Source organism: Microcaecilia unicolor, chromosome 6 (assembly GCF_901765095.1).
Source record: "Microcaecilia unicolor chromosome 6, aMicUni1.1, whole genome shotgun sequence".
NCBI lineage: Eukaryota > Metazoa > Chordata > Amphibia > Gymnophiona > Siphonopidae > Microcaecilia > Microcaecilia unicolor.
Window position 1 is genome coordinate 133373665 of NC_044036.1, and position 27658 is coordinate 133401322.

A 27658-nucleotide genomic window follows, 5' to 3' on the forward strand; every position below is an offset into this window, starting at 1 on the left:
GAAAAAAAGGTAAATTCCAGGAAAGAAGGGTGGGGGACGATGCCAGAGCGTGGCGGGCTTGGGGGCGGATGCCACTGCAAAAAAAAAAAAAAAAAAAAAAAAAAAAAAAGAGTGCTGCTTTAATGACTGTCGAACAGGGAGAACATTATAACCACTGGAAACAGGGCAGATCTGGAGAAACCACCAACAATAAAGAATAAAAACAAGTTAAGGCTACCATATTACAACACACTCAGTGTGTATTATTAGCAACTAGATCGCACTGCAGTAAATAACGCACATTACTACAGCCATGCACGTCGGGAGCACTAGCCCTTAATTAAGAAAGTAAATTAGAACTCAGAATTCTCTTGAAAGATAAAACCTAGGACAATGGCGTACCTAGGGTAGTTGACACCCGGGGCCGGTCTTTTTTTAACACCCCCCCCCCCCCTCCAAAATCTAGTACTAGGCATGCCGAGAATACAAAACACTCAGGACCTATAGAGCAATTCTAGTGTACCATAAGCAGTAATTTCTACAAGTCACACAAGGAAAAGGAAAGCATCTTAAACACTACAGTGAGCACTAGAACATCAATTCACCTACTGTAAAACGAAACCAGGCAGAATAACACAGATCGTCCATCTTGCACAGTCAATGCCAACCGAAAGCCATGCCTTTTTCACAAACACAGATACACCCTAATCCACTATAGAATAAGCAATAATAACCTTTCTATTTAGACAAAAATTAAACTGAACCCCCAAGAAGCCAGACTCTGCATACAATGCAACACCACAGAAACAGAAAATGTTCCCTAGTACTGTGCAAAATATAAAGACAGCAGATGTAAATTTGAAAAAACTAACAAATACCAATCACCACTTTACAAATTAACAAATAGAAATAAAACAAATATAGAAAATAAAATAATACCATTTATTGGACTAATACATTTAGCTTCCAGAGGCCAAAAACATCCTTCCTCAGGTCAATACAGTATAGTGCTGTTACAATATCCTATCTGGACCTGAGGAAGGGGGTTTTGTTCTCCGAAAGTTAGCCAAAATGTATTAAAATTAGTCCAATAAAAAGATTACATTGTTTACATGTTCTATTATAAACATTAACACAGCTACAATACTACTTTATCCTAAAGCAAAAAAAAAAAAAAAATATATATATTTTATTTACAGTTTGTTGTCTCTGGTTTCTGCTTTCCTCATCTTCTTTTCACTGTCTTCCTTCCATCCAGCATCTGTCTTTGTTCTCTCTCTGCCATCCAGTGTCTGCCCTCTCTGCTGTTCCCTCCCCTCCATCCAATGTCTGCCCTCTCTCCCTGCTCCTTCCATCTACATCTGCCCTCTATCTCTGCCCCTGTCTGCCCTCTCTCTCTCCCCCTTCCATTCACTGTCTGCCCTTTCTATCCCTTCCACCCACTGTCTGCCCTTTCAATCCATCATTTGCCCTCCCTCTCCCATCCATCCAGGGTCTGCCCTCCCTCTCCTCCCCCTTCCATCCAGGATCGGTCCCCTCCCTCTGCCCCTTTTTTTCAGCCCCCAGTTCCAGCCCCACTATCCCACCAGTCCCCAGTTTCAGCCTCAGTCCTTTTCTCCCACCAGTCCCGAGCTTTAGCCCCCAGCCACTTCTCCCTGTCCTCTTTTTAGCCCCCAGTTTCAACCCCAGCCCTTTTCTCTCACCAGTCCTGAGCTTCAGCCCCAGCCACTTCTCCCTGTCTCCTTTTCAGCCCCCAGTCCCCACAACTTCAGCCCCTGCCGCCTTTCAGCCCCCAGTCCCAGTACTAGCCCCCTTATCCCACCTACCCTCCTTTCAGCCCCCAGTTTCAGCCCCTTTCATCCACATGCCTTGCCCCCTTTTCAGCCCGACCCATTCTCCCACCTGACCCAGGCATGCCCCATTTTCCATCATGACCCCTTCTCAGACCCCAGTTCTAGCCCCCTTCTCCCATTTGAGAACCCCCACCCCACCCCAGTCCCCTTCTCCCATCTGAGAACCCCCACCCCACCCCAGTCCTTCTCCCATCTAAGAATCCCCAGAACCCCCCTCCCCACCCCAGTCCCCTTCTCCTATCTGGAAACCCCACCCCACCCCAGTCCTTCTCCCATCTGGAAACCCCACCCCACCCCAGTCCTTCTCCCATCTAAGAATCCCCAGAACCCCCCTCCCCACCTCAGTCCTCTTCTCCCATCTGAGAACCCCCACCCCACCCCAGTCCTTCTCCCATCTGAGAATCCCCAGAACCCCCCTCCCCACCTCAGTCCCCTTCTCCCATCTGGAAACCCCTCCCCACTCCAGTCCCCTTTTCCCATATAAAAACCCCTTCCCCCCATGTGAGAACCCCCACAACACCCCTCTCCCATCTGAGAATGCCCTCCCCACCCCAGTCCCCTTTTCCCATATAAAAACCCCTTCCCCCCCATGTGAGAACCCTCACAACACCCCTCTCCCATCTGAGAGCCCCCTCCCCAGTCCCCTTCTCCCATATGAAAACCCCCTCCCCTCCCCATGTGATAACCCCCACAACACCCCTCTCCCATCTGAGAACCCCCTCCCCACTCAGTCCCCTTCTCCCATATGAAAACCCCCTCCCATCCCCATGTGAGAACCCCCACAATACCCCTCTCCCATCTGAGGAGCCCACCCCGACCCGACTCGACTCTCCTGCTCCCACTCTACCTTTAAAAAATTTTTTTGAAGCGTCGTTGTAGGCAGCGCCTTGCGTCTGCCCTGCTTGTTGTAAAAGAAATAAATCTCTTCGCTTCGTCGTCGTCGGGCCTCACTATGTCCCGCCCTCCTCTGAGGTAATTTCCGCGAGGGCGGGACATAGTGAGGCCCGACGACGACGAAGCGAAGAGATTTACTTCTTTTACAACAAGCAGGGCAGACGCAAGGCGCTGCCTGCAACGACGCTTCAAAAAATTTTTTTAAAGGTAAAGTGGGGAGCAGCGGGAGCGAAGCGGATCACCCCCCACCCACTGACACCCGGGGCGGACCGCCCCCCCCCCTTGGTACGCCACTGACCTAGGAAGATATTTAAAAGTGGAAAAAAGTTTTCAATATAAAAAAATACCACTTTCTAAAGGTTTGCTGGTCTAACATTATATGATGTATTTACTTTCTGATAATATATTTTGAACATGTTCATGCTTTTCTAATTGGTAAGTAAGCCACATCGAACCTGAGTTCTACTCGGGCTAATGTGGGATGTAAATGTCATAAATAAATAAAATACTCCCAGACAATGCACCAGTATGGTTTCAGTCTATTCTGCATGTCACATATATTTTAAATGCATCATGTTCAATCCATTTTATCAAACCATAAATCCACTGTTCTTTGCTATAGGCTAAACAGTGCTTTTACATTTCAGAAGTGGGTTTTGCCTTTGTTTGATTACACAGTCCAGCACAGAGCTAAATAATGAGGGAATTTATGGAACCTGCTCTTGCAGGCTGCACAAAATGAGATGAATCTCTAACATACATTTACTTTGAGGAGGCTTCTGCTAATTTATTGACTAATTAAAAATCACTGGTTTAAGTACACAGCACATGTTTTTTTCCCAGCTAGTGAATTAATGTATTTTCACATCAAACGGTCTGAATAAATCCAGGGCTTGCCATCATTTGAATGTTCCCAGTAGCTCAGCGACATTGCTCCACGCCGCCATGGGAGATCTGGGTTACAGTCTGAGACGTGGTTTCTGCTTTTTAGCTGAATTGGTCTCCTCAGGATGCTGTGAGGCAATGTTCATAGCTCCTGGATTGGGGGGGGAGGACACCTCCATGCCATCTACGGTATGATATTGAGACCAGGGCATGTGTATTAACGGCAGGCCACAGTTTCCAGCCCGGGGCTAAAAACTATATTTGCCGTGGTTAGAAAAATGAAAATGGCAAATCAAAAGGGGGGAGGGGGGAAGGGGGAGAAAGGATATTCCCAATCCTGACAAATTTCAAATACTCACAAAATATTGTATCGCATCAGATAAGTGATTTATATAACCAAGAAAAACCCTCAAAGGCAGAGATCAGAAGGTGAAGTCGAGTTACTGAAAGATGTTTTGTACGGAAGGTGATTTGGGTCAGAAATGGAGCTGCTCTAATGCAAAATAAACGGGTTCTGTTATATGTATCGGCCCAAATGAGGCTGTTAGGAATGAGAGGATTTGGTCTTATGCACAGACTTTCCACTTTTGAATACAGAAGTAAAGATTCAAACATGTTTCAGTGCAAAATTTGTCCTCTTTTGACCACAGCCACATTACGTGCTGCACATCTGCCTTTTGAAATTATAGCTACATAATTCTGAGATACTAATGGTGCACTGTGGGAAGGAAGAGTTTTGTCATCTTTATCCTGGTGAGGTGAACAACAGGAAAACCAAAACAAAGCCCAGAACTGGCTCCTGAAATGACAGGATTAAAAAAAAAAAAAAAAAAAGGCCACGATCTGGAAACATTAGCCAAGCGGCGCAGAGAGAAAAGGGCCCTCCAGAGCTGCCGACCTTCATATCAAAGATGGCCCTTGATGCTAGCAATGATGAGAATTGGTGGCAGATGGCATCAGGCAGTAGGGTAAGTGATCCTCCTTTTCGAGAGTCAGGAGGGGAAGCTGTACAGTGTCAGACCCTGTTTGCCTGAGCTATGTCCTATGTACTCGTGACAATCTTCACTTTACTTTTTTTTTTTTTTTTTGTATAAACAGAGAATGGAAGAGAATCCTAATTGGAAATAAAAGCCCATTGGGACCCTCAGCAAACTGCTACTTCCTAATGCTTAGATGACCCACTGGTCACAGAACTAGAGGTTCTTATGATAGACACAGTATCACTGCAGTATTAGTGAACAGAGAATGCAAAGAAACCATTTCACTGTGATGGCTTTATAGGCGCCTGACATCCTACAGATTCCTATAAACCTACCGGCAACACTTCTACAGAAAAATACATGTGAACTGGGCAAAGATAATGCATCTCTTTACCTGCAGGATCTCTGCCAGCGTACATTCACTTGATGCTGGCAGTCTGGGTTCAATTCCCACTGCAGTTCCTTGTGACCCTGGGCCAGTCACTTCACCCTCCATTGCTCCAGGTACAAAAACTTAGATTGTGAGCCCTCTAGGGACAGAGAAAGCACCTGTATATAATGTGTACAGCTCTGCATACCTCTAGTAGCACTATAGAAATGATTATTATTAGTAGTAGAAACTTGCCATGATGATACGAGGAAACCCTGGTCTCCACATAAGCCAAGACAGAGGCATCCCCTGGACTAGCCTTGTGCCATCGTTTCAGCTTCAAAACGTCTCTTAGCAATTGAAGTTTCTGAGCTGCCGACCCTATGCCTACATGTCTTTCCTCATGTAAACCTTAAATCACTCCTATGCAGTCACCATATCAGCCTACTCCAGAGTGTTAAAAGCAAAATATTCCTTAATATCCTGTCAAGCAATGGTAAACTGCAAGTCGGTCAAGAGCTGATCGTTAAACCTCCAATATTGAAAACTAGAACTAAACCACTTTACCATCAGCTGTAGCCAAACTGGGGCATGATCCAACCAGAGCCTGGGCTTCATGGAGACCCTCCACTACATGCCTCAAGGATCTACATAGCAATTCTGGTATAAGACTGATGAAATGCAGAGAAAAAAGTGAAATTCTTCTCCCCAGGACGATACAACTGTCACACATCTTCCAACCCAAAGCGTGCCATAAAGTTTAAGGAGTCTAGCCTGATATAGTTGAGCTATCAATTTGTGGATTGCAAATTTGATTATTCTTCCCCCTCCCCAATGACACATACCACCCTCAAAAACAGTAAAAACCTTTTTTTTTCCAATTATCATAAAGGGGCCCCTTGGTCCTTATTGGGAGCATAATATTCACTAATGCATGAAGTTGGCCCTCCAATTTGACCTTTAAGAATAGAACAACCGGCTCCCAGGATCATGGTGGACTTCTCAGGGAAAGGGGGTGCAGCGTTTCTTGAATAAATCTGATTCCCATGCAAGCTGGGCCACCTCTTTAAAATATAGATGCCACTTTTGCGGGAATTCAGGCCATACTACACATTGTAGGAGAGAAAAGTGAGGTCAGCCATGACACATCAGAAGAAGGAGCCTGCATAAGCCTCAGCAGACACCCCCCCCCCCCCCAATCCCCTAGCAACAGAACCAAAAACCTAAACACCTGCCTAAGTCCCTGAAATAACCAACAGGTCGCCAAACTCCCAAGCCTCCCTCTGTCCCTCCCACCTCTGTTCTAAGTCCCCAGTCCCCTCTTCCCACTACCCTCCAACCCCACCACACCCTCTCCCATCCAACCCACCACACCCCTCCCCCACCTCAATCGCACAAGCATCTGCCATCACGTAGCAGGAGAATAGAGAAGAAGCAACCAACTGTCCCACCTAAGAACCTATCTGGGAAAAATGTGGGACCCCTTCTCACAGGAAAAGGAATCCATCTGTGTCCTACCAGCATTTGCAAAAAGAAAAGAAAACACACACACAAAAACAACTTGGCATTCTACGAGGCACCAAATCCCTGAGAAGTGCCATGAAGCACAGATCGTTTTGCCTCCCGGGTCTCCTGTCTCCACCACATGGGCCCCGACTGCCCTGAACGGGCTGAGGACTCCTCCGAGGCTGCAGTAGTAAAAGGAACAGATAATCCTGCTTCCTTGAAACTCGTGAAGAGGTCCTCCAGTACCAGAGACTGAAAGATCTTATTCTCACATCCATTTTCTTTGTGTTTTTTTTTTTACTTTGGTTTCTCTTTACTTTTAATATTTTATGATCTTTTGAATTGCTCTGCTGTAATTTGTCAAATTGATTTGACTTGTTGTAAGCCATAGTGAACCCCGATAAGGAGATACAGCAGTATATAAACAATAAATTGATATTGATATCTTTATATTTATCACATGTATCCATTCTCTTCCCACCCTCTCATACATCTCTCCTTCTCATATGCACCTCCACTCCCTTCTTACTAACCCACACGTGCCTCCCCAACTTAAGCTCGGATTTTGAAAAGGTAAGTAATTAAGTCTTCAATCCAAACCAAAGTCTCACATATACCCACCTCACTCCCCTCCTAGCACACACACAAACTTGCTCTCCCATTCACCTACCTGGCTTTCCTCACACATACACCCCCTTCCCTCATACTTATTCTCTATACCTCCTTTTCTTGTCCTCCACACATCTCTTCTTCCCTCCCTCATTCCTTTATCTTCCACCCCCTCTTCATCCACCTCCATCTTGCAGGCTTCATTTTCTCTCTCCACTCTTTCTTCCCTTGTTCTGCTCCACCTCTCCTGTCTTCCTCCTCCTCATTCCTTTGTATTCCACCCATCCCTCCCTTCCACTTCTCCTCCACCCCTCTCACTTCAGCAGCAGCCACATGGGCCACACAGTCTGTGAATAGGTGCAGGGCAGCCTGTCCCCTCGGCTACTTCCTCCCTTCATCCCCATGCTTCCTTTACAAAGGACATAGGCCACAGGGACAGGCAGAACTGCAGCTGTTCATAGGTCCAGCAGCTCACATTGTTGTCACTACTCTGCATAGGCTTTTACCAGCACTGGCGAACAGGCAGGAAGGTCCATGGGGGATGAAAGCTGTGTACTGGAGTGACTGCCTTAGGCCCTGTGCTAGTGCAGTAACCTCCTCTATGATACTACTTCACAAGCACTAGGGTTAAGCTTAGGTTATGGACTAACATGGCCAGTGGTATATAATTTTGACTAACCAGCCCCTGCAGTGCAGAGTGAGGCCTAAGGAAGTAAGTAGGTAACCTACTTATAGCTACTCCAGTATCTTCTGAGGTGGGTCCCTCCTTAATCTGAACTTCTGCCACTGGGCAAGGCAACTGGAACAAGTAGTGGAAAAGATGCCTGTACCGGTAATGTAACCACCTGAAATACAGCCCTGCCACAATGGTGTCACCTCAGTACCAGCTACAAAAGTCCCCCCTACTGCTAAAACATTTTGTCAAACAACATAAGATCCTCAAAACACACACCTGCAAAACCAAAACAGCACCAAACCAATCCAAAATTTTCCAAACTATAATCCTGAGAAAATATCAATAATAATAATAAAATGTTAGGGATCCTCAGTGTATTGTGTCCACTCTAGGTTGAATGAGTGATAACACAATATGAACTGCCATTACTACAACCAGCAAAGCCAAGCAACTTGGTCTACAATCTGGTTTTCATGTCCAATATACACTATCATAGGGACACCCAGTACATATAAATAAATACAGTGACTGCAGTGCTCAAAATAATATTTAAACAACTGTCAAACATTTGCATAAAAAACCTCAGGAATACATTATCAGTCCATCTTGTGCAAAACCTGTACCTGAAATATATAAAGTTGTACTTATTCACTATTCAATTAAATGGTGCCACTTATCTGTTGTTGACAGACACCCTTGTAAATTAGAAATTCATGGCCAGGCAAGGTTTGACAGAGCCCTGTTTCGGAAAACCTGTCCCTTCATCAAGAGCCCTAACCATTTTAATCTCCTGAGACATCCATGACTTTCTGCCTCACCAACATTCTGATAATTCCAAAACAACTTCCAACACATAGAGCTTACGGTATTCTGTACATTGTGCATGTAAGTGGTAGACACACCCAGGTCTTTCTCATGCTCCACCCACATGTACACCCCTTGCACTTACCCATTTATGCATGACCCTATAGAATAGCGGATAGTGCACTTACACACAGGTATAGACTGTGAGCCCTCCAGGGGTGGAAAATACCTAATGCACATAAATACAACTCACCTTGAGCATCTGCTGAAACACTGCGAGCTAAAAAATCCCCCCATCCCATAGACATACAAACTGCCATTGCAATAAAATTTGCTATGATCTGTATATAGAGCAACCAGGTAGTCTCTGCCTAACAAGATCTAGAGCAGAACAACGAACTGATGCCAAGCCTGTGGATTACAGTAAGGCATCACCTAGATGGGGTAACTCCAGACTCGGAGATAAGTAAGCTAAGGGGCTTCTAGTGTCCATTAAGTACACCCAAAGCAACGGTTATACTGTTAGGAAACTGTATAGGATGTTCGTTCATCATGTTTTACTGCTCATTCTCCTGGAATATCCTGTTCTCTCTCATCACAGCTGGAGGACAGATTTAATGTGCCTCAGAGAAGCCAGGACAATCTGAAGCCCAGATCAAACGCACAACTGCAACAACAAACTGGAATCGAGAAACTGCCTAAAACCATAGGACAACAACAAAATCTCTCCCCACAAAACTGAAGAACTAGCCCTTTTTTTGGTACTGAGGAATCTCCTATAATTCCTTCCCTACCATGGTCAGTGGCCTAAAGGCTTCCCATCAGCACCATAACAGCTAGAAATATAAATCTGTATATATTATGTAAACTGCTTTGATTGTACCACAGAAAGGCGCTATAACAAAATCCCAAATATTTGATAAAGCACTTAATTATTTATTTATTTTCTATGAATCTGCTTCTGCTTTTGCAATCTGACAGTCAATAAAGATAAAAATATGACTGAGCTGACAAGGTCCCTGCTTGAAATAGTCTCCTCTCCTCCCACACGATGTAACATGGGTACATGTCGGAAAGGAAAGATTTTATTTTCTATTACTTTAAATAAATGGACAAGTCAGGTTAGATGAAGGTTTTTTCATATACTGAATCGTTTTACTTTCAAGGACATAAATTGACTTTACAATGTCCCCGAGAAAAATCTATCAAGAATATAGAAACATGTTCCATCAAAGGGCAGAGGACACAGCAAGGTCAGCTGTAACCAGCCTGTATCTAAGTGTTTTTCTTCAGACATGTGCATTAGAAACAATTTGTTTGTCCTGCAGATTTCAGAATGACAGTGCACTGTAACCATGCTGAAATGCAGTCCTAACCACATTCTGCAAACCATATTTACAAAGTTAGGAGTTTCAGGAAACGTTTTTTGCAATGAAATGTTTTCTTCCAGACCTCTTTAGTGACATCAATTCCTAACAGCGATAATGGACAGAAGCTAAGTGGGGAAGCCTCACCTGTTCACACCAGGCTAACATAATATTTCACAGTACCTGTCTGTTTCCTGGTCTGCTGTTTGCTGTTTGATCTCAAGAGTGTTGAAGCTGCTCATGTCCACATAGCCATCATTTTCATTAGCAGAGGACAATGCCCTGCTTGGATCTTCAAAAAACTCCGTAAAGGTTCTGGTCCTGACGGGCCTCCTGCTAGGAATCTGTATATTTTCATAATCAGAACTCATTGCTGGGATATTTTCGTAATCTGATGTGTCAGCATTGGGAAATGAGATAGACCTTGGTTTTGTTAAGGGCAGGGGCATGAATGGAGGCCTGGCACGATCTTCAAATGACTCCACCCTTGCCACACTCCTACTGAAAGACTTGGGCGTTCCTTTCCTCTTCCCGTCCTTGTAGAAGAGTACCATGGAAGGAGACTCTGAAGCTCTCACCTTCCCTGAGCGCGACTTCAGCTGTGGTGAGCTGCCCAGACTCCTCCTATCCAGTTCCACAACTCTAGCAGGTCCATGATAGCTAGATTCCGAGGAAGACCTGGATGATGAGACGTAACATCCACATGCACTTGGTCTCTGTCTTCTTTTTGAATTTTAGAGTGAGGAAGCGCTTAAAGGATGACTTCTTCTTCTTGAAGTATTTATCAGGAGATTCATTCTCTATTAAAGTGAGGGAGAACTTTTAGTGATTGGTTTTTTTGGTAATGCAGGCCAGTTCAAAAGGGGGTGGAATGTCAACTACTGAGGATGGGGTAGATACACCACCCTGTAAATAGTGACTCCTCTGAGAAAAACTACCTGAAGAGCTAACACAAGGCAGAGAAAGATTGTCTTCTTTCCTCTTTATTCTACTGTCTTCAAACATTGAGCCATCACCGTCTCTGTAAACAGAAAGTGGGCTATCCCTACCCTCCACAGAGTAAGATCGTGGGTATAAAATAAAGCGTCTAGGTTTGGCCAGTAATACCCTGGCACTGTCCATCTCTTTTCCTTCCATAGCTTGTAAGTTAGTTATAGTGTTTGATACAGAATAACTGACTGACGATTGAGGGTCAGTTTCTGGCCCAGACTCCTCAGGCACTGTTTCAGGTACACAGCCAGCTAACTTCCCAGAGTGAGAACGTGACCTAGTGACTATATTTTTTCGATCAAGAAATAGCAGATTATTTTCTGTCTCCATACTTAGTTCTTTCATGCTCCAGTTGGTTGGAGGACTCTCCACTGATCTGAAGTATCCAGTTTCTTCTCCATTTACTGTATTGCTGCATTTTATAGGTAGACTGTCTCCAAGCACGTAGGGATTTGAATCATCATCCTCCTCAGTTTCTTCAGGTATAGCAGTCGCCTCTGAACTAGATAAAAGTTTATTTAGGACCTCACACTCCTTTTCAGCTAACGATTCTTTTATATGATCTTCCTCTGTCATATTTTTTTCCAGTGAAAGGTCAGCACTGTTCTTATTGCATAGAGTGTCCACTTCTCTGTCTTTAGAGGCACCAAAGCCCTCAGGATCCAACTGCTCATCAGACTCCACTTCCACATCTTCACAATTTTCCTCCACAATGCATTCAGTAATGCTGCGGTTGATAAGACCCGTCAGACTGAGTTGAGGAATGACAGGTTCTTCCCCACTATATGAAACACGGTCTTCTACAGGCAAACAGCCATCCAGGTTTCCATAAGTAGAGTCACCTACATCCTCATTCTCAAAAGGAATAATTTGGCAGCTATCATCTATATCATAATTTGTAATATCTTCTTTTAAATCTTCCATTTCATCATGTGCTGCTTCCGAAGTTTCCTCTTCACTTTTTATCTCAATGGTTTGATAGCCATCATCTACATTATCTTCATGGTCCACATTCGTGCCATTTTCAGAATCTGTGGCTCCAATACTAACAATAAGCGAAGCTTCTATCTCATTATCAGCTTCAGCATCACTACAAGAATCCCCTGAAAACTCGGCATCATGTTGCTCATCTTCAGCCATTTCTAGTCCAACGTCTGTTCCTTCATCATCATATGGGTCCTTGGAACTTGTGCTCTCTTCCACTGCATGAATATGTATTAATTCAAGCTCTGCATTCAGCTCAAAGTCATCACCATTTGTATCTTCATTCATAGGGCAAACATCCGGAATAGCATTTAGTACCTTCTCCCCCTCCTCAAAAGTCTGACATAGTTCAAATTCTGGGTTAGTCGATGTTACACAAGCAGATGATGGGTCATCTAAACACAAGTCACATGTACTACTGCTTACATCCTCATCTGTATCCAACGCTGAAACAATTTCAGGGTTATACTCATTATCCTTTACTAAATTTATATCATGGCACTTCTCCTCAGCCTCTAATGTAAACCCATTTTCAATAGCATCTATGACTTTATCTACAACGGTAGACACCAAATTATCCATTTCAGCTATTGGGAAGGGTCTATGAAACATTTTTACTTGATTGTCACTGTTTTCAAAATCTATTGACTCATCTGAGTCGTAGTTTACAGGTTCAATAGTATTAGATGATTCACTATCCCCAGTCTCAGCAAATGCAGAGAGATGGTTGTTTCCATCACTAGGAACGTCCTCTTCTTCTTCCTGGTTGTTGTCTCTTTCCACAGATTCTAAGGGCTCTCTGTCTGAAGTCAACGGAAAAGACTGGATATATTCATATTGAAGGCCACTATGTTCTTCACTACTCAGTTCAGGTACCACAATATACTCGTGATTAACTACTGGCATGAGTTCAGAAGCAGAGCAGTCAGTACTACAATGAATTCCTTCAGAAAGCTCATCATCTGAGCATGTCATTTCCCCATTTGTGCATTTGTTTACATTATCACTTGCACTGAGGTTGCAGCTCCAGTCTGTGGCAGGTAATACTACTGGCTTTGGAGCGATGGGTGGTTTGGGCCCTCTGGACATAGAATTCAGATTTTGAAGAAGACTTGATCTTGACGTCAAAGAAGGACACTTGATGGCAGTCATAGACATAGGATGATCAACGTTAATCCTTGGCTTTGGTGCAAGTGGTGGCTTTGCGAGCTCTAGAGAGAGAAACAGAAACAGTACAATGGGTTAACCTCAAGGTGTGCCATAACCACAATGTTCAAGTTTAGCTAAACTGCAGTTCTAACTTAAGGCGATTTTTTTTTTGCCATCTCCCATCACAGAATGAGAGGAAAACCTTAGTAAATAATGCCCAAAATGTTGATAATATAACATGAAATATAAAGCCAGAGAAAATGAAGCTTCGTCACACATGGCAAGAATAAGCTGAGAGCAGCAATTTCTTATCAAAATCCTTTGTCTGACTAATGGCAAAGAGAAGCACAGACAAGAAGTGTAAATGTAAAGATATTTAAACCTGTACAGGCCAAGTATGGTGCAAATATGAACTATTTTTTTGTATCCTAAAATACTATAATGAAATTCTGAGCCATAATGATGTATGCAAACTACATTTCCCAGGGGCCTTTGCGGCGAGCCTGCTCATGCTATTATTTCAGTATGTGTAAGCTATCAAGCTATCTGTAAAAAAAAGGTAAAAGACAATGAAAAATCTTTGAGGCCATCTTTTCAGATTTCACCTTTTCAAACTCTTCTGTCTATGTCCATAAACAGCAAAACAAAAACATAAGAGAAATAAATACAAGACTCTGGAAAACAAACACTATTGTTCTAACAGTCTAACGGAGCCTGGATGGTCTCCTCTCAGAGCAGATCAATAATATGGGTCACCATCAACAAAAGACTTTTTCCATAGGCAACACATGTATTTATTTATTAGGATTTATTTACCGCCTTTTTGAAGGAATTCACTCAATAATCTCATCTAAACTATAAAAAGAACTGTGCAGAACTATTTCCATTTTATATGCCCATTTAAAAAATATCTTATATTTATATATATAACTGAAAACCAATCTAAGTCCGTAATGATTTCTCAGTGTTGAGAAGTGGAACTCAATATAGCAGACAAACTGGACAGTAAACCTTGGAGGTTTCATGCAAGCCTAGAACATACTCCAACTTTACCAAAACCTGTACATATATCAAATCAAAAATAGTTGTTTAAATTCACCTCTTTGAACATTTGGCTGTAGCAGAAACCATCTTCCATATAAATAAGCCATATCCAGCCTTGATGATTACAAACAGATTCTTCAGGACATTCAACACAAACATGAAACATTTAAATATAATTGTTCCTCAATTATAATTGGTCCAAGAAGGTTACGTTGCATGTTTTGGATATTCTGAAACCCTTCAGTGGCTCCAGAGAACTTGAGATATTTACCCTTGTAACAGTAGCATTTCTAATATCACAATACAGAACACTGTGACCTTACAAACGCTTCATTGTGACATCAGTGAAGGAGGACAGAAGAGCAAAAGCAGCATTTCTGTTTGCAAAACATATCACTTGTCAGATTCTTGTTGAGATGTAATCTAGGAATATCTTTTCTCAGCCTTTCAACTGAGATTTAGAACCTGCACAATACAGGACATTGACTACCTGTCACCAGACCCCACTGGGGACATGAAATGTCCCATAAAACACCAAAATATATTGAAAATCCTCAAATCCACAAGAGCTAAAAAAAAAGAAGGAAAAAAAAGCACATAGACAGAACTATGCCAGTCAATGAAATACGATTTAAGATCAATTTGTTTTCTAATAAACAGACTGAAGAGCACTTTAAAACCGGTTTCTATCACAGGAACTGGAAGATTAATTGGTCACTTAATTTCACCATGAGAAAAAAATATATATGCAAACATGAAAATCCTTGCATGGCTCTAAAATGGGAAAACCGACAAATTGCAATAATCCCCATCTCTCTCCATTAACTTTCTGAACAAAAAAAAATTATACCCATGTTATAAAAGGCAAGAAAAGAAAAAGAACTCGCATTCTGTGTTCAGTCAGTTAACAACTGAAGTCCGTTTGAAAATACCTTCAGCGCTAACACGTTGTCGGTTTACTTAAAAGAGAAAGAGCTGGTTTGTGAACCGCCGGCTATTAATATGCACATAATAAAGTAACCCTTCCTCTGCCGGTAACCTTTACAGGGCCAGCGGAATACCTTATCGGTTAGAGAGGCCGAACAAGCCATCCCAGCCCCCTAATGCTGAATTGGGCAAAATATTGCTTGGTCCATGGCCCCCAGTGACCCATCCCAAACCTGTAAATTGCTCAGCGCTCTGGCGGTCAAACAAGGGTTCTTCTGGCCACCTGTTCGTTCTTACAAAAACCGAAACCACCAATTTTAGCTTTTCTCCATAGCAATGGACTGAATCAAACGTTTGCACTGCGAAATCATCACATCAACACCCTCCGATGTTGGCAGATAAAGGCAGCGGCCTTTAAAACAGCTGGGAATCCTGCTGCTGCTGCCGCCCTCTACTGGCCAGGGTAATCTTATCATTTTTGGAAAGCAACAAGGAAATGCTCTAGAACTTGGCAGGACATATTTACAAAACATTGTTTTAAAAATTCGGCAGCTTATATAAAGGAAACGCCGAGTCTGAATGGATCAGGTGACAGAGTGCATTTGCCACCCCATCCTCCGTGCTTGCCTTTAGTTCTCTGTGGACCAGCAAAGTGAACGGGGGAGGGGGAAGAGGGCACCGAGATCACAAGTTATTCACTTCGGCTGGAAAGTGCTAGGAATATGGAAATAATCACAGATCAAGTGCCACACCTGAATCAGAGAAAAGAGGTCCTTGAAAAACTTGGAGGCTGCCTGTGCACATGCACCAGAGAGGTGGAAAGAGGGCAAAGGGGTGTGGGGTGTGAACTCAACTCCCTCACCCGTTGCAAACGGAGTGAGGAGGTGAATTTCCAACCAGTTGCAGAATCGTGTACACTTGAGCCACAAAGAAATTAAAGGTTGGGATATTTGATTTGCCCCAAAGAATACCTACATATGGGGGGGGGGGGGGGGGGGTAAAGCCATAACTCTACTTTAACCACTACGTGCTTATCACTCTCTCCTCTCCTGCAGTCTTCAGTTCACACGCAAGGCATCTCTGCTCTAGGGTCCTATTTCAGGACAGTTCCCTCCCTCTCTCTCTTCCCCAATACTTTCACGTACCTGAGTTCATCTTCCTAAAACCCAGCTGTTGCGATCTTCTGAATCATAGTCCCTCCGCTGAGACATTCACACTCCGCAGTATGCCCAAATCGGAAATGCAGCCCGAAAAGTCTTGTCCACGGGCTCCTAAACAGCGGAATAGCAGAGCTTGTTGTGGCCGAGCCGGGGGGCTGGATTTGCACCTGGAGCTCTCATCCCCTCCCTGCTCCGATGGATCTCTGACGGCTGCGATCTCTCCCTGCCCCGAGTTTGCTGCAGCCAGCGACCAGCTCCCCTACTGACTGCCAGGGTTTCTCAGCCAGGCATTTCCCTTCCTTTCCTGCAGAGGAAGACCTTTTTTTTTTTTTCTCCTTTTTTTCGCTCACTCAGGGATCGAGCTGTGAAAACTGAGGGGCTCTTTCCAAGCCAACACTCCGAGATTTAAAGAGACAGTTCCTCTCCTGGACTCCCACACTGCCAAGAGAGTGGCTCATTTATTAAAGTTCAGCCAGTTCTGCTGCAGTGCAAACAAACAGTGCACCTGATTTATTAAAGAAAAACATACCCATATTCACAATAGGGAAAATAGTGGCAGGGACTTGAAGGATGTACAAATTCAGGATTGAAAGTCTGAAGCTCCTTAAGATCAAAAGCAGCCAATGAAGGTATTAACATTTTTGCATTACCGCTTGTAATAATGAACATGCTTTAAAAAATTCATCTATAATATTATTTCAATTTTCTGCTTTATGGCCCTTGCATTTCACCAAGGACAACGTCACACTGCAAGGTTATAAGCATTTTGAAATGAGGAAGGAATTCCCCGAGTCTCTCTCTCTCTTCTTGCATGAACATTAACAAGGTGAGATATATTCTGGGAACAAACAGGTTTTCCACGCGGCAGTGCTAGCTAAAATCATTAGCTAATTGGATTGGCAATTAAAATTAGGGTATGCAAGGCGACCATCTGGCTCCATATTTTGCTCCGGTTCCTGCCTCCCATTACCTCCCTGAAGAGTATGCACGGAACTGCAATGCTGTTGATGGGAAGGGTGGTGGGCAAGAATCACACTCACACTGGTGGGTGAAGTTGCCATTGCTGCATTAAATGCCTGGACTCAGATGGGCAGGTATATGATATAGGGTTGCCACTAGGGGTGGGCTTTGCTTTATTTCATGATAAGTGGCTTATCACACACTAAAAGGTCCATTCTATAATTAGGAACCTGAGGTCAGGCATGGATGTGCCAAAAAGTAGTGCTTACATGCTATTGGGGGGGGAGGTAGGGCATGGCCTTACATGTGCCACTTATAGCATGCTATAAGTTTGTGTACACTTATTTTTTTATTGATTTTGCTCCCATCTTTTTCAGTAGTAGCTCAAGTGAGTTACATTCAGGAACTCTGGATATTTTTTGTCCCAGGAGGGCTCACAATCTAAGTTTGTACCTAAGGCAATGGAGGGTTAAGTGACTTGCCCAAGATCACAAAGAGCAGCTGTGGGATTTAAACTGGTCACCTCTGGATTGCAAGACCGGTGCTCTAACCACTAGGCCACTCCTCCACTAGCAACATTCTGTGTAGAATCTCAAATAGTAGCAACAGAATCTCAACATTCCATGTAGAATCTCAAATAGGGAAAGGCAAATAATATACTGTCTTTCTGGGATTTTTGCAACTACATTCAAAGCAGTTTACATAATATATACAGGTACTTATTTGTACCTGAGGCAATGGAGGGTTAAGTGACTTGCCCAAGATCACAAGGAGCACTAGTGGGATTTGAGTGAGACCAGTACTCTAACCACTAGGCCACTCCTCAACTTCATTTGCTGCATTTAGGCATCTGAGTGCCAGCTCTAAAGCTATTATGCCAATAGATAACACTAGTATTCTGTAATGGAAGCTGGCCGCCCAGATGCAGTTATAGATTAGGTGCTGCTCAGTAGAGAGCTGCATGGGAATGGGGATTGCAAGAATCCCACAAGCATAGAAGAAGTTTCCATGGGATTCCCGAGGGGATGGAAGAAGTTGCTGTGGGATTCCCACCAGACTGTATTCAAGATTTCTGGTGACTCCAGAATGAGGCTGGCAATGCACTGAGAAAGACAATTGGAGCAGCAGACTGAGGCTTGGAACACTCATTGGTTGAATACCATCCAAAAACACCACAGGAATCTGTTGGGGTTAGGCGGAAACAGAGGGCTGAGAGCAAGTAAATAATAGCGTGGACTCCTGTAGGGATGGAGGAGATTAATTGTGGTGATGGGTGGGGGTGGAATAGAACTTAGTGGGTACAATGGGGATAACTTAGATTCTATTGGGGATGGGTGAAATTTCTGTCCCTGTGCAATTTTCTGCTCCTCAGTGCTCCTTGTGCAGCATCAGGACCCCTAGAAGGAGGTGTGCCCTCTTACAGATTTGCCAATCTAAATGGTTTTCACATATGCTAAATGAAACAAAGTACCATTCCAAAAAAATCCCTGAAACAAAACTTAACATGCAATCCTTTCTTTGCACATCCCCACCCAGATTAACCCAAAAGTTTGTTCCAGAACTGTTTTCCTCCAATGCAGTAACTCTACCTTTCTTAGGAAAACTACATCTCCATGCATACAAAGGGACAAAGCCAGGGCTGGATGAGGCAGGGAGGGAAGGTAGGTGCTATGATTATGGTAGCCTTGTTGGTCACATAGTAACCCCTGCTGGCTTGAGAGCTGGAAAGACATCTACTCTGAGGTGCACCCTCATTGCTACTCACACTGTCCCAGTCAGGCCATCTGAGTAAGAGGGAAGTTAGAGGGAGAAAAAGATGAAAAGGGTAAAATAAATTAACTAATATTTAAATTATTCTCTTTCAGGCTTTCTCTTTTACAAGACCACAGTTCCTTTGAAGAGTGGTTGAGATTTGGACATTATAGTACAGAATTCAGTAAGCACATCTCTGGAGGAAGTTTGTGGTTTAGTTATTCTCGGCTCTTGTGTCTCAGAGCCTGAGGTCTGTGTGCACCAAAAAATAAAATTATTTATATATATATATATATATATATATATACATTCATATTTTACAAATGCAAGAAATAGAGGCAGGCCACTGATCATCAATTCACAGACCTGGTTTACAGGATACGCACAATCAATTCCTCTGTTATAACCACATGAAATTAAAGGGTCCTTTTACTAAAAGCTGCAGTAAAGACCAATGCCTTGCACGGGGTGCGCTCAGGTGTCCCAAGGTAAAGTTTTGGCATCTGCGCACGCTTCCCACACACTAAAAAGTAATTTTAGCACTGTGGCAGGTTGCGTGCGGAGAGTAGGCATGTACTGCGTTAAATCGGTAAGCGCAGCTACATCACCGCATGCTAACCAATTAGCATGTGGTCAGCACACGAGACCTTACTGCCTACAAAACAGGTGGCAGTAGGGTCTTCACACGCTAACGACAAAAATCATGGCCATTTTTTTTTTTAAACTTGGTCATTTTACCCATGCTGAAAAATGGCCTTAGCTTGCGGGAATGACCCACATAAGTGCATGCTAAGGCCACTTTTTACCGCAATTTGGTTAAAGGGCCCTTAACAGCCTATATTGTTTTCATATTCTAGTTATTCTGAAAACCAGTTGGGTTTATAATTCTGGTTTATGGTCCCTATGACATTCGCCAATATGCAGGAAGAAAATCTTCAAACAGAGCAAAAGGAACTTCAAAAAAGAAAAACCCTCATTTAAGACATATGTGAGGTGAACTAGAACTCAGCTTACAAAGCAGCATCAGGTACAAATTTCTCACTGAAAACAGATTTCAAAGAAACGGCATCTTTGTTGCGATTAAGAACTGATTGAGGCTTTGGAAAATATTTACACTTCCTTCTATAGCCAACTGTTTTGGACAGTTACCACAGTTGCCTCTTGATTATGGTCTCTTTGCCTGATATATATATATATATATATATATAGCTAAAGCTTTAGTAAAGCAGTCTCACAGCTGCAAAGTCCAGCAGCCTTCCTTGACTGACTTCTGACTTCCCTTCTAAGCACTGGCTTTTTATTAGCAGTAATCAAGCTTGACTGTACATTCCATACACGATTACAAATTTTGTGTACAATATACTTGTTTCTCATACATTGCTTGCAACATGTACAGCCCACCTTATCATCTTTGGCTATACTACCTACACATTTTCTAGCTAGACTACACACACATTTCCTCCCTTATGGCTTGTTTCTCAAGGTCCTGTATAGTACATTCTAGTTCAGCAAGTACAGATAACAGATAGATAAATAAATAATATTCACAGCTTATCCCTTCCTAGGTTACAGCTCTGATCAAAAGAAGAATTTAATAATTCTTCTTTATGTGACTGACTCAAACTCTCCATTTCTCCTTGGTCTCCTACTGAGCCTTAATCTAAAGGACTTCCTTTATTTGCATATTCACTTTGAGAATGGCAACAGGAAGATGAGTGGGTGGATTTAAAAAATCCTTATCTATTGCACCTAAAACATAGGCTCAACGTCTCCACTTTTCCTTGGTCCCTTATTGGACCTCTTGCACAAGTGAAGTTACACTAGGAATTCAAAGGGTCTGGAAGCAGCACAGACAGGCTGATCCTAGAGAACACTTTATAGAATAACATTGTGTACTGATTTTGTATTGGTGCCTAATTTTCAGTGTCATTTATAGAATTTCCCCCTATGTGGCCCTAATGCCCCTTATCTACCCTCTGCTGCAATATGGAGGAGTGGCCTAGTGGTTAGAGCACTGGTCTTGCAATCCAGAGGTGGCCAGTTCAAATCCCACTGCTGCTCTTAGTAATTTTGGGCAAGTCACTTAACCCTCCATTGCCTGAAGTACAAACTTAGATTGTGAGCCCTCCTGAGACAGAGAAATATCCAGTGTACCTGAATGTAAGGCACCTTGAGCTACTAAAAAAGGTGTGAGCAAATCTAAATAATATTTCCGTGCTCTGATGTGCCTGAAAGTTTCTGTCTTTATAATGTGACAGTACCTATTAATAAATAAATTAGATTTTGCTTTAATTGTCATGCTGCACTCCATGACTTATTATTAAGTCCCTTAATTTTATGCAGAGCAAGAAACATTTCCCACCCTTTTCTCTTCCTCCTTGCTCCTTTTCATGTGGATGTGACAAGAATTTATTGGAAGGCAGGAAGTCACGTCTGAGAAAATTTGTTTAGTCGTGGTGACTCTGAGGAATTAAGTTGTACGGAAACCCTCCAAACACTATCTTTGAACAGGGAGGAGGGAGGGATAATTACAGGAACCAAGGGGAATTTTGCCCATATCAGAAAGAATTCCAGATGAGGCTGGAAAGTAGTAGGGAATATATTCCCTATCTATCAAACTAGAGGGCCATATGTTGAATGAACTGATGCCATTGCTTGTGCATGATGAGACCTGTCCAGCATGGGAGATTTTGGACATTATCCCCTGAACTCTATAAAAAGCGCTAAAAATTGTGTGCACAAATTTGGGTGTGCAATTTAATTGAATAACGAGTTAATTAGCACTGATAATTAGCTTAACAAGCAATTACTGGTACTAATTAGATTTAATTGAAATGTACACATGTAGGTTTAGGTGCCAGATCTGCGTCTAAATTTTATACACGAGTCCAAAATGGGAGCATGGAAATGAGAGGGTCATGGGTGGATCGGGGGTGTTCCTAGAACTTACATGTGTAATTACAGAATAAGGATCCATATCTAATTTAGGTGTCTGGATTTGCACCATTAACATTAACAATAAATTTATATTTTACCATATATCTTTTGGTTCAATGCAGATCACATGTTAAAGAAGTCTGGGCATTTCCAGGAATAACAAAATATAACCTAACAGAGACCAAATATCCATAAAAGCTATATATTCTAGTCAGCATGATTTAACACAAATTTTTTAAATAAGTTCTGATCTGTTTACAAAACAGATTATAACCGATTTTGGACATCAGGGGGTCCTTTTACTAAGGTGTTCTGAAAAATGGCCTGCGGTAGTGTAGACGTGTGTTTTGGGCGCACGCAGAATCATTTTTCAGCGCACCTGCAAAAAATGCCTTTTTAAAATTTTTGCTGAAAATTGACATGTGGCAAAATGAAAATTGCTGCATGTCCATTTTGGGTCTGAGACCTTACCGCCAGCCACTGACCTAGCAGTAAAGTCTCACGCGGTAACCGGGCAGTAATTACCTATGTGCGCCAAATCCCACTTGGCGTGTGTAGCTGACATGCACCAGAAAATAAAAAATATTTATTGGGCACGCAGTACTCCATTTTGCCACACATTGGGCATGTGTAGACCGGGGGCGTAGCCAGACACCCAATTTTGGGTGGGCCTGGGACCAAGATGGGTGGGCAGAAGAACTCTGCCTTGTCCCACAAGTGATTTGGTCTCTCCCTCTCTCGCCTGCATACCATATGGTCTCTCAAACATTCCCCCCCCCCCCCCCCCCGCATACCTTTTAAATAGATTTTCACCTGCAGCAAGCAGCAACTAATACACACTGGTCATGTTGGCCCTACAGCATGTATCAGTCGCTACTTGCTGCAGGTGAAGATCTATTTACAAGGTATGCAGGAGGGACAGTTGTTGGGAGTTTTCGGCTGGTGGGGCTTGGGAAGAATGTCTGCCAGCCACATCATAGGTGTACTGCTACTGGATGGGCCTGTGCCCACCCTTGGCTATGCCACTGGTGTAGACGCTTATGTGGCTTAGTAAAAGGGCTCCTGAGAGATTTTTAATAGCCTTGTCCAAACGAACCACTTGATATGAAAAAAAGAGTGTCTATTAATCTAGTTCTCATTTTTTTTAGAGATGGAAAAGTAAAAAGTTCTAGTGTTCTAGTAACTCTAGTTTTATTTGTAAAAACAAGATAGTTCAATAAGTGAGGACAGACCATATATAATTTTGTACACAAGACAAGAAAAATTTAAACAGGACCCCGGATTGCACAGGGAGGCAATGAAGCTTCACATAACAGCATGACACACTGACAGTGTAGTGCTTCATTCTCTATAGTGAGAAGTTTCTTTAATATCTGTATAGAAGCTCCCAAATAGATAATATTACAATAATCCAACAAGCTCAAAATTAAAGCCGGGACAATAAGTTGGATATGATCTTGATCGAAATATTTCTGAATTTGACACAAATTATGCAACAGAAAGATCTTTGTGTAAGAGTGTTAATTTGCATCTCTAAGGATAATTTATTATCCAACCTTACCCCCAAAATCTTAATGGATGGAGAAAACTGATACCGAGTCATGCGATGAAGCTACAAAGTAGTACATTTAAAACGAATCTGAGAAACATTTTTCTTCGCTCAACGTGTAATTAAACTCTGGAATTTGTTGCCAGAGAATGAGGTACAGGTGGTTAGCTTAGTGGGGTTTAAAAAAAAGGTTTGGTCGGCTTCCTAAAATGAAAATGATAAAGGGGATGGGACGACTTCCCTATGAGGAAAGGCTAAAGTGGCGGGGGCTCTCCAGCTTGGAGAAAAGACGGCTGAGGGGAGATTTGATAGAGGTCTATAAAATAATGAGTCGAGTGGAAAGGGTAGACGTGAAGTGTCTGTTTACTCTTTCCAAAAATACTAGGACTAGGGGGCATTCAATGAAGCTACAAAGTAGTAAATTTAAAATGAATCAGAGATAATATTTCTTCACTCAATCTGTAATTAAACTCTGGAATTCGTTGCCAGAGAATGTGGTAAAGGCGGTTAGCTTAGCGGGGTTTAAAACAGATTTGGACGGCTTCCTAAAGGAAAAGTCCATAGACCATTATTAAAATGGGGAAAATCCACTGCTTATTTCTGGGATAAACAGCATAAAATGTATTGAACTTTTTTGGGATCTTGCCAGGTACTTGTGACCTGGATTGGCCACTGTTGGATGCAGGATGCTGGGCTTGATGGACCTTTGATCTGTCCCAGTGTGGCAATACTTGTGTACTTATGTCTTATTTATCATAATACTTTTTTTCATCCATATCAGAACTGCACCATGTTTCAGTTGGTGCAAAAGGCTGCACCTAATGTCAGGTGTGATTCCCGGGCATAAGTGTTTTTCTATAAACTGCACCTAACTTTGTGTGGTTTACAGAATAACATTTTTGTCGGCACCTATTCTTTAGGTACCATATGTAGAATCTAGCGCAGTGCGCTGCACACGGCTTCATATTTATCTGTCCTGGGTTTCCAAGATTCCTGCATTAGAAGCAAGGGTCAAAACAATTTTTGTAGGTGAGACCTTTAAACTCAATAGGTCTGTGACTAGCCTTTGAGACCTAAGCTCTCTTGATCTGGTCAGCATCATTGATCTATTTGGTTAGCTATTGAAAGCTACTCTAAACTGAATTTTTATGTATAATCCCTCAGATCCAGCAAAGGACCACCAAATGCAGTTTAATAGTTTAAGAAATTTTGATATACCACCTTTGCATCAGGGACGCCAAGAAGTGGGGGTGGGGGGAGGGAATTCACCAGGACCGGCCTCCAAGGAGGACCAGGTGCCAGGCTTTCAGAGGGCCGTCATGCCAACAATCACCGCAGATACGGGAACAAAACTTTTTACCACCCTGCGGGAATGGTAAAGAGTTTTGTTCCTGCAGTAAAAAAAATACTCTCCTCCCTTCCCGTCTTCTCCCTCCCTGCAGGTCTCACCTACAGGATCCTACAGCCGGCAGTGGCCTTCCTTCTGCTGCAACTTCCTGTTTAAACAGGAAGATGGGTGTTGACCAATAAGTGTTTTTTAAAAAATAATTTCTGCTATTTATACAGGTAAATGTCAAGTTTATAAATCTCAAAGTTATCTGTTTGAAATCAGAGCAGGCTTTGGAGAATTTGAATAATGGGCTAAAATTTTGTGAAGAACGGCAAAATTCAGACAGTGTCTGGATAACTTATGAACTCAAGTCTGAACACAGAAACAGCAGAGTAACTTTGGGCAGATAAGTAATCCTCCCATTTTAAATTATGTATTGGCCTCATGGCTAAATATTCCCTTAAATATTAACATAATCCCCTGGCTCAGCAGAAAGGCCCAAGTTAAACTTAACAAGCAAACTCACAATGTGAAATAACATTGGTATGCTTCCTACCAGCACAAGCCCACATATCTGAAACTCACCATTTCTATTCTGAAATCCCTTCTACCAATACATTTTCTCAGGGGAAATCTCTTGCCTACAGATCTCACCCGCAGAAATTGCCGGCAGATTATTTGCTGAAGTGATATTTTCAATGATGATCCCAGATCTTGCCAACCAAACCCATCATCTATCAATGCATGGATTAGGCTAATTAAATAGTTTCAACTACAACTTGTTTGATAACCCTCATTTCTATAGATTCTGGAGGAACTTTTTCTAAAGAGAGTTTGATGCAAGGTGAGCCCAGAGAGAACTGGCTTGCTGGTTTGAAAATGTATAAAAGACATTGTGCATAGGCTTGCAAGACCACATTTCCTTCTTCAGATCTCAGGTGGTCTTGAAATCTCACGTACAGCAACAACTTTGAATGGGATTAGTTTTTCCCCAGCAAAAGGTTCTATGACCTGATAAGGGTCCAGTTTAAATGAATAGAGAATCATTTTTGCCCCACAGCCTGGACAGTAGAGGCTCCCTCAACCTGGAAGACCCAATAGTATGGTAGGTGCAGATTGCCCCCTCCAAGATTGCCCCCCCAACTTGAACAGTAGAGGATCCAATAGCATCCTTCCAGGATGGCCCTACAGCAAGGGTTCTCAACCCAGTCCTCTGGACACACCCAAGATACCCAAAATGAATATTCATGAGATAAATTTGAATGCACTGCCTCCATTGTATGCAAATCTATCTCATCATGCATATTCATTTTGAATATGTTGAAAACTGGACTGGGTTGGTGTGTCCTCAGGATTGGATTGAGAACCCTTGCCCTACAGCATGGTTAGCAGGGACAATCTTTTCTGTCTATGCAAGTCTCACACTTCAGTCAGGCAAGTACCCATAATAAGAGCATAAAGGTATCTTTTTGTCTATGAACAGGAAGATTACTACACCCTATGGCCATGTTACATGATCCCATGGCTAGGAATGGAGTAAATTAATAGCTAGTATGAAACATAGTATGTTATTCATGCCATTAGATGTTGGTAACACATGAGTTTTATGTTCTATTTATTTGACATGTGAAATGTGGAGAGGATAGGCGATAAGGGTTTGGAAAGAGAATACGAGAAGGTGACCCTTTGCTTTCTCATTGGTGATCTGCTCAGTAGAACTCAGTCCGGGATTTTTAATTCTGGATTACCCTGTTTCCTTGGATATTTAATAGTTTTCAGAGTAATACTGCATTAAGTTCCTAGGTTTCAAACTCTTTTTAACCTGCTAAAAGTCAGAAGAACATACCACGGAGAAGATGGGAGGCAGAAAGGATAACAGGCGCTGAGAAACTGTTCTGTGACGTTCCCTGTCTTAAGAGCACAAGTTATTTAAAACTCATGAAAAGTTGGGTAATTCTTTTTCATGCTGCTTTCTAGCCCAAACACTGGGTGTGGTGCTACATGTGAGGTTCACAAACAGTGTTTAGGAAATGAACACCCACTTTGTGTAATGCGTATTCTGCATTGTTTGGTCGCTGGCCAATTTTTTTTTTTTTAATTTAAGACTTCGGCCTTATGACAAGCCATGTCATCTGTCAACTTAGATACCAGCAAACATCTCTCAGGGGCTCTGTTGAACGGCATATACACCAAGCCTTCAGTGGGTACAAGGCTGAGAAATTAAGTGGCATTGGCATGGGATGTCTCGAACTTCCTGTTCAGGCATCTGCGGCCTGATTGGAGGAAAACAGTCCTTAAGCCTTCTTCATAACAGGAAACTGATCCTCCTGCTTCCTGAAGTACAGGAACTGTTTCCCTGGCAACCCCTGGACAAAGAGGAGGCTGTTAACCCCTAGGGTGCCATCAGGTTTACATAGGCAGGTAATAATTTAAGACCCAGAACATTACAGAAAACCTTTATTCTGTACGCTCAGTGTCCTGCCGATGGATTTCGTCTTTTGGTGACTTTAATACATTCTTTTTCTCAGTGTTCTACTGCATCACATATTTTTTTCAGGCCAATTAGAATATAATAACCCTGCAATCTGCTATCTTTGTCAGATAATGTTATGATATATCCATCTCAGGGAGAGAACAAAAGACACTGCAATGAGTTAGTCACTCAGTGATTGTTCTCAGAGTCTTGGTGTATTTATTTATATAACAGCCAACATTTGATGGCACAATGAAAAAAGGGGAAAGGTGAGCTATAGGGGATGCCCACAGCACAATATTGCTACTCTTTCAGTGCATGCAGGAGCCATGCATTCCCTTTTTTGAAAATCATTGTTCCCATTTTCCTAACATTTTCCAAAAATTGCTCTGTTTTTAGTTCAGCACGCACATTTTAGCACTGGTCAAGAGGTGGCAAATGTATCTTTCCGTCTTGGACTGGAGTTGGTGAAGGTATTTT

General features: G+C 42.6%; 1 protein-coding gene across 1 annotated transcript in view; it reads right to left on the minus strand.

Moving 5' to 3' along the window:
* Positions 1-16449, minus strand: part of FGD5 (FYVE, RhoGEF and PH domain containing 5) — a 139858-nt gene extending 123409 nt beyond the window's left edge. The window contains 3 exon segments of the mRNA XM_030206261.1: positions 10107-10628; positions 10630-13108; positions 16163-16449. Of these exon segments, the coding sequence (XP_030062121.1) occupies positions 10107-10628; positions 10630-13108; positions 16163-16172 (3011 nt within the window). The 5' untranslated portion in view covers positions 16173-16449.
* Positions 16450-27658: the final 11209 nt, after the last annotated feature.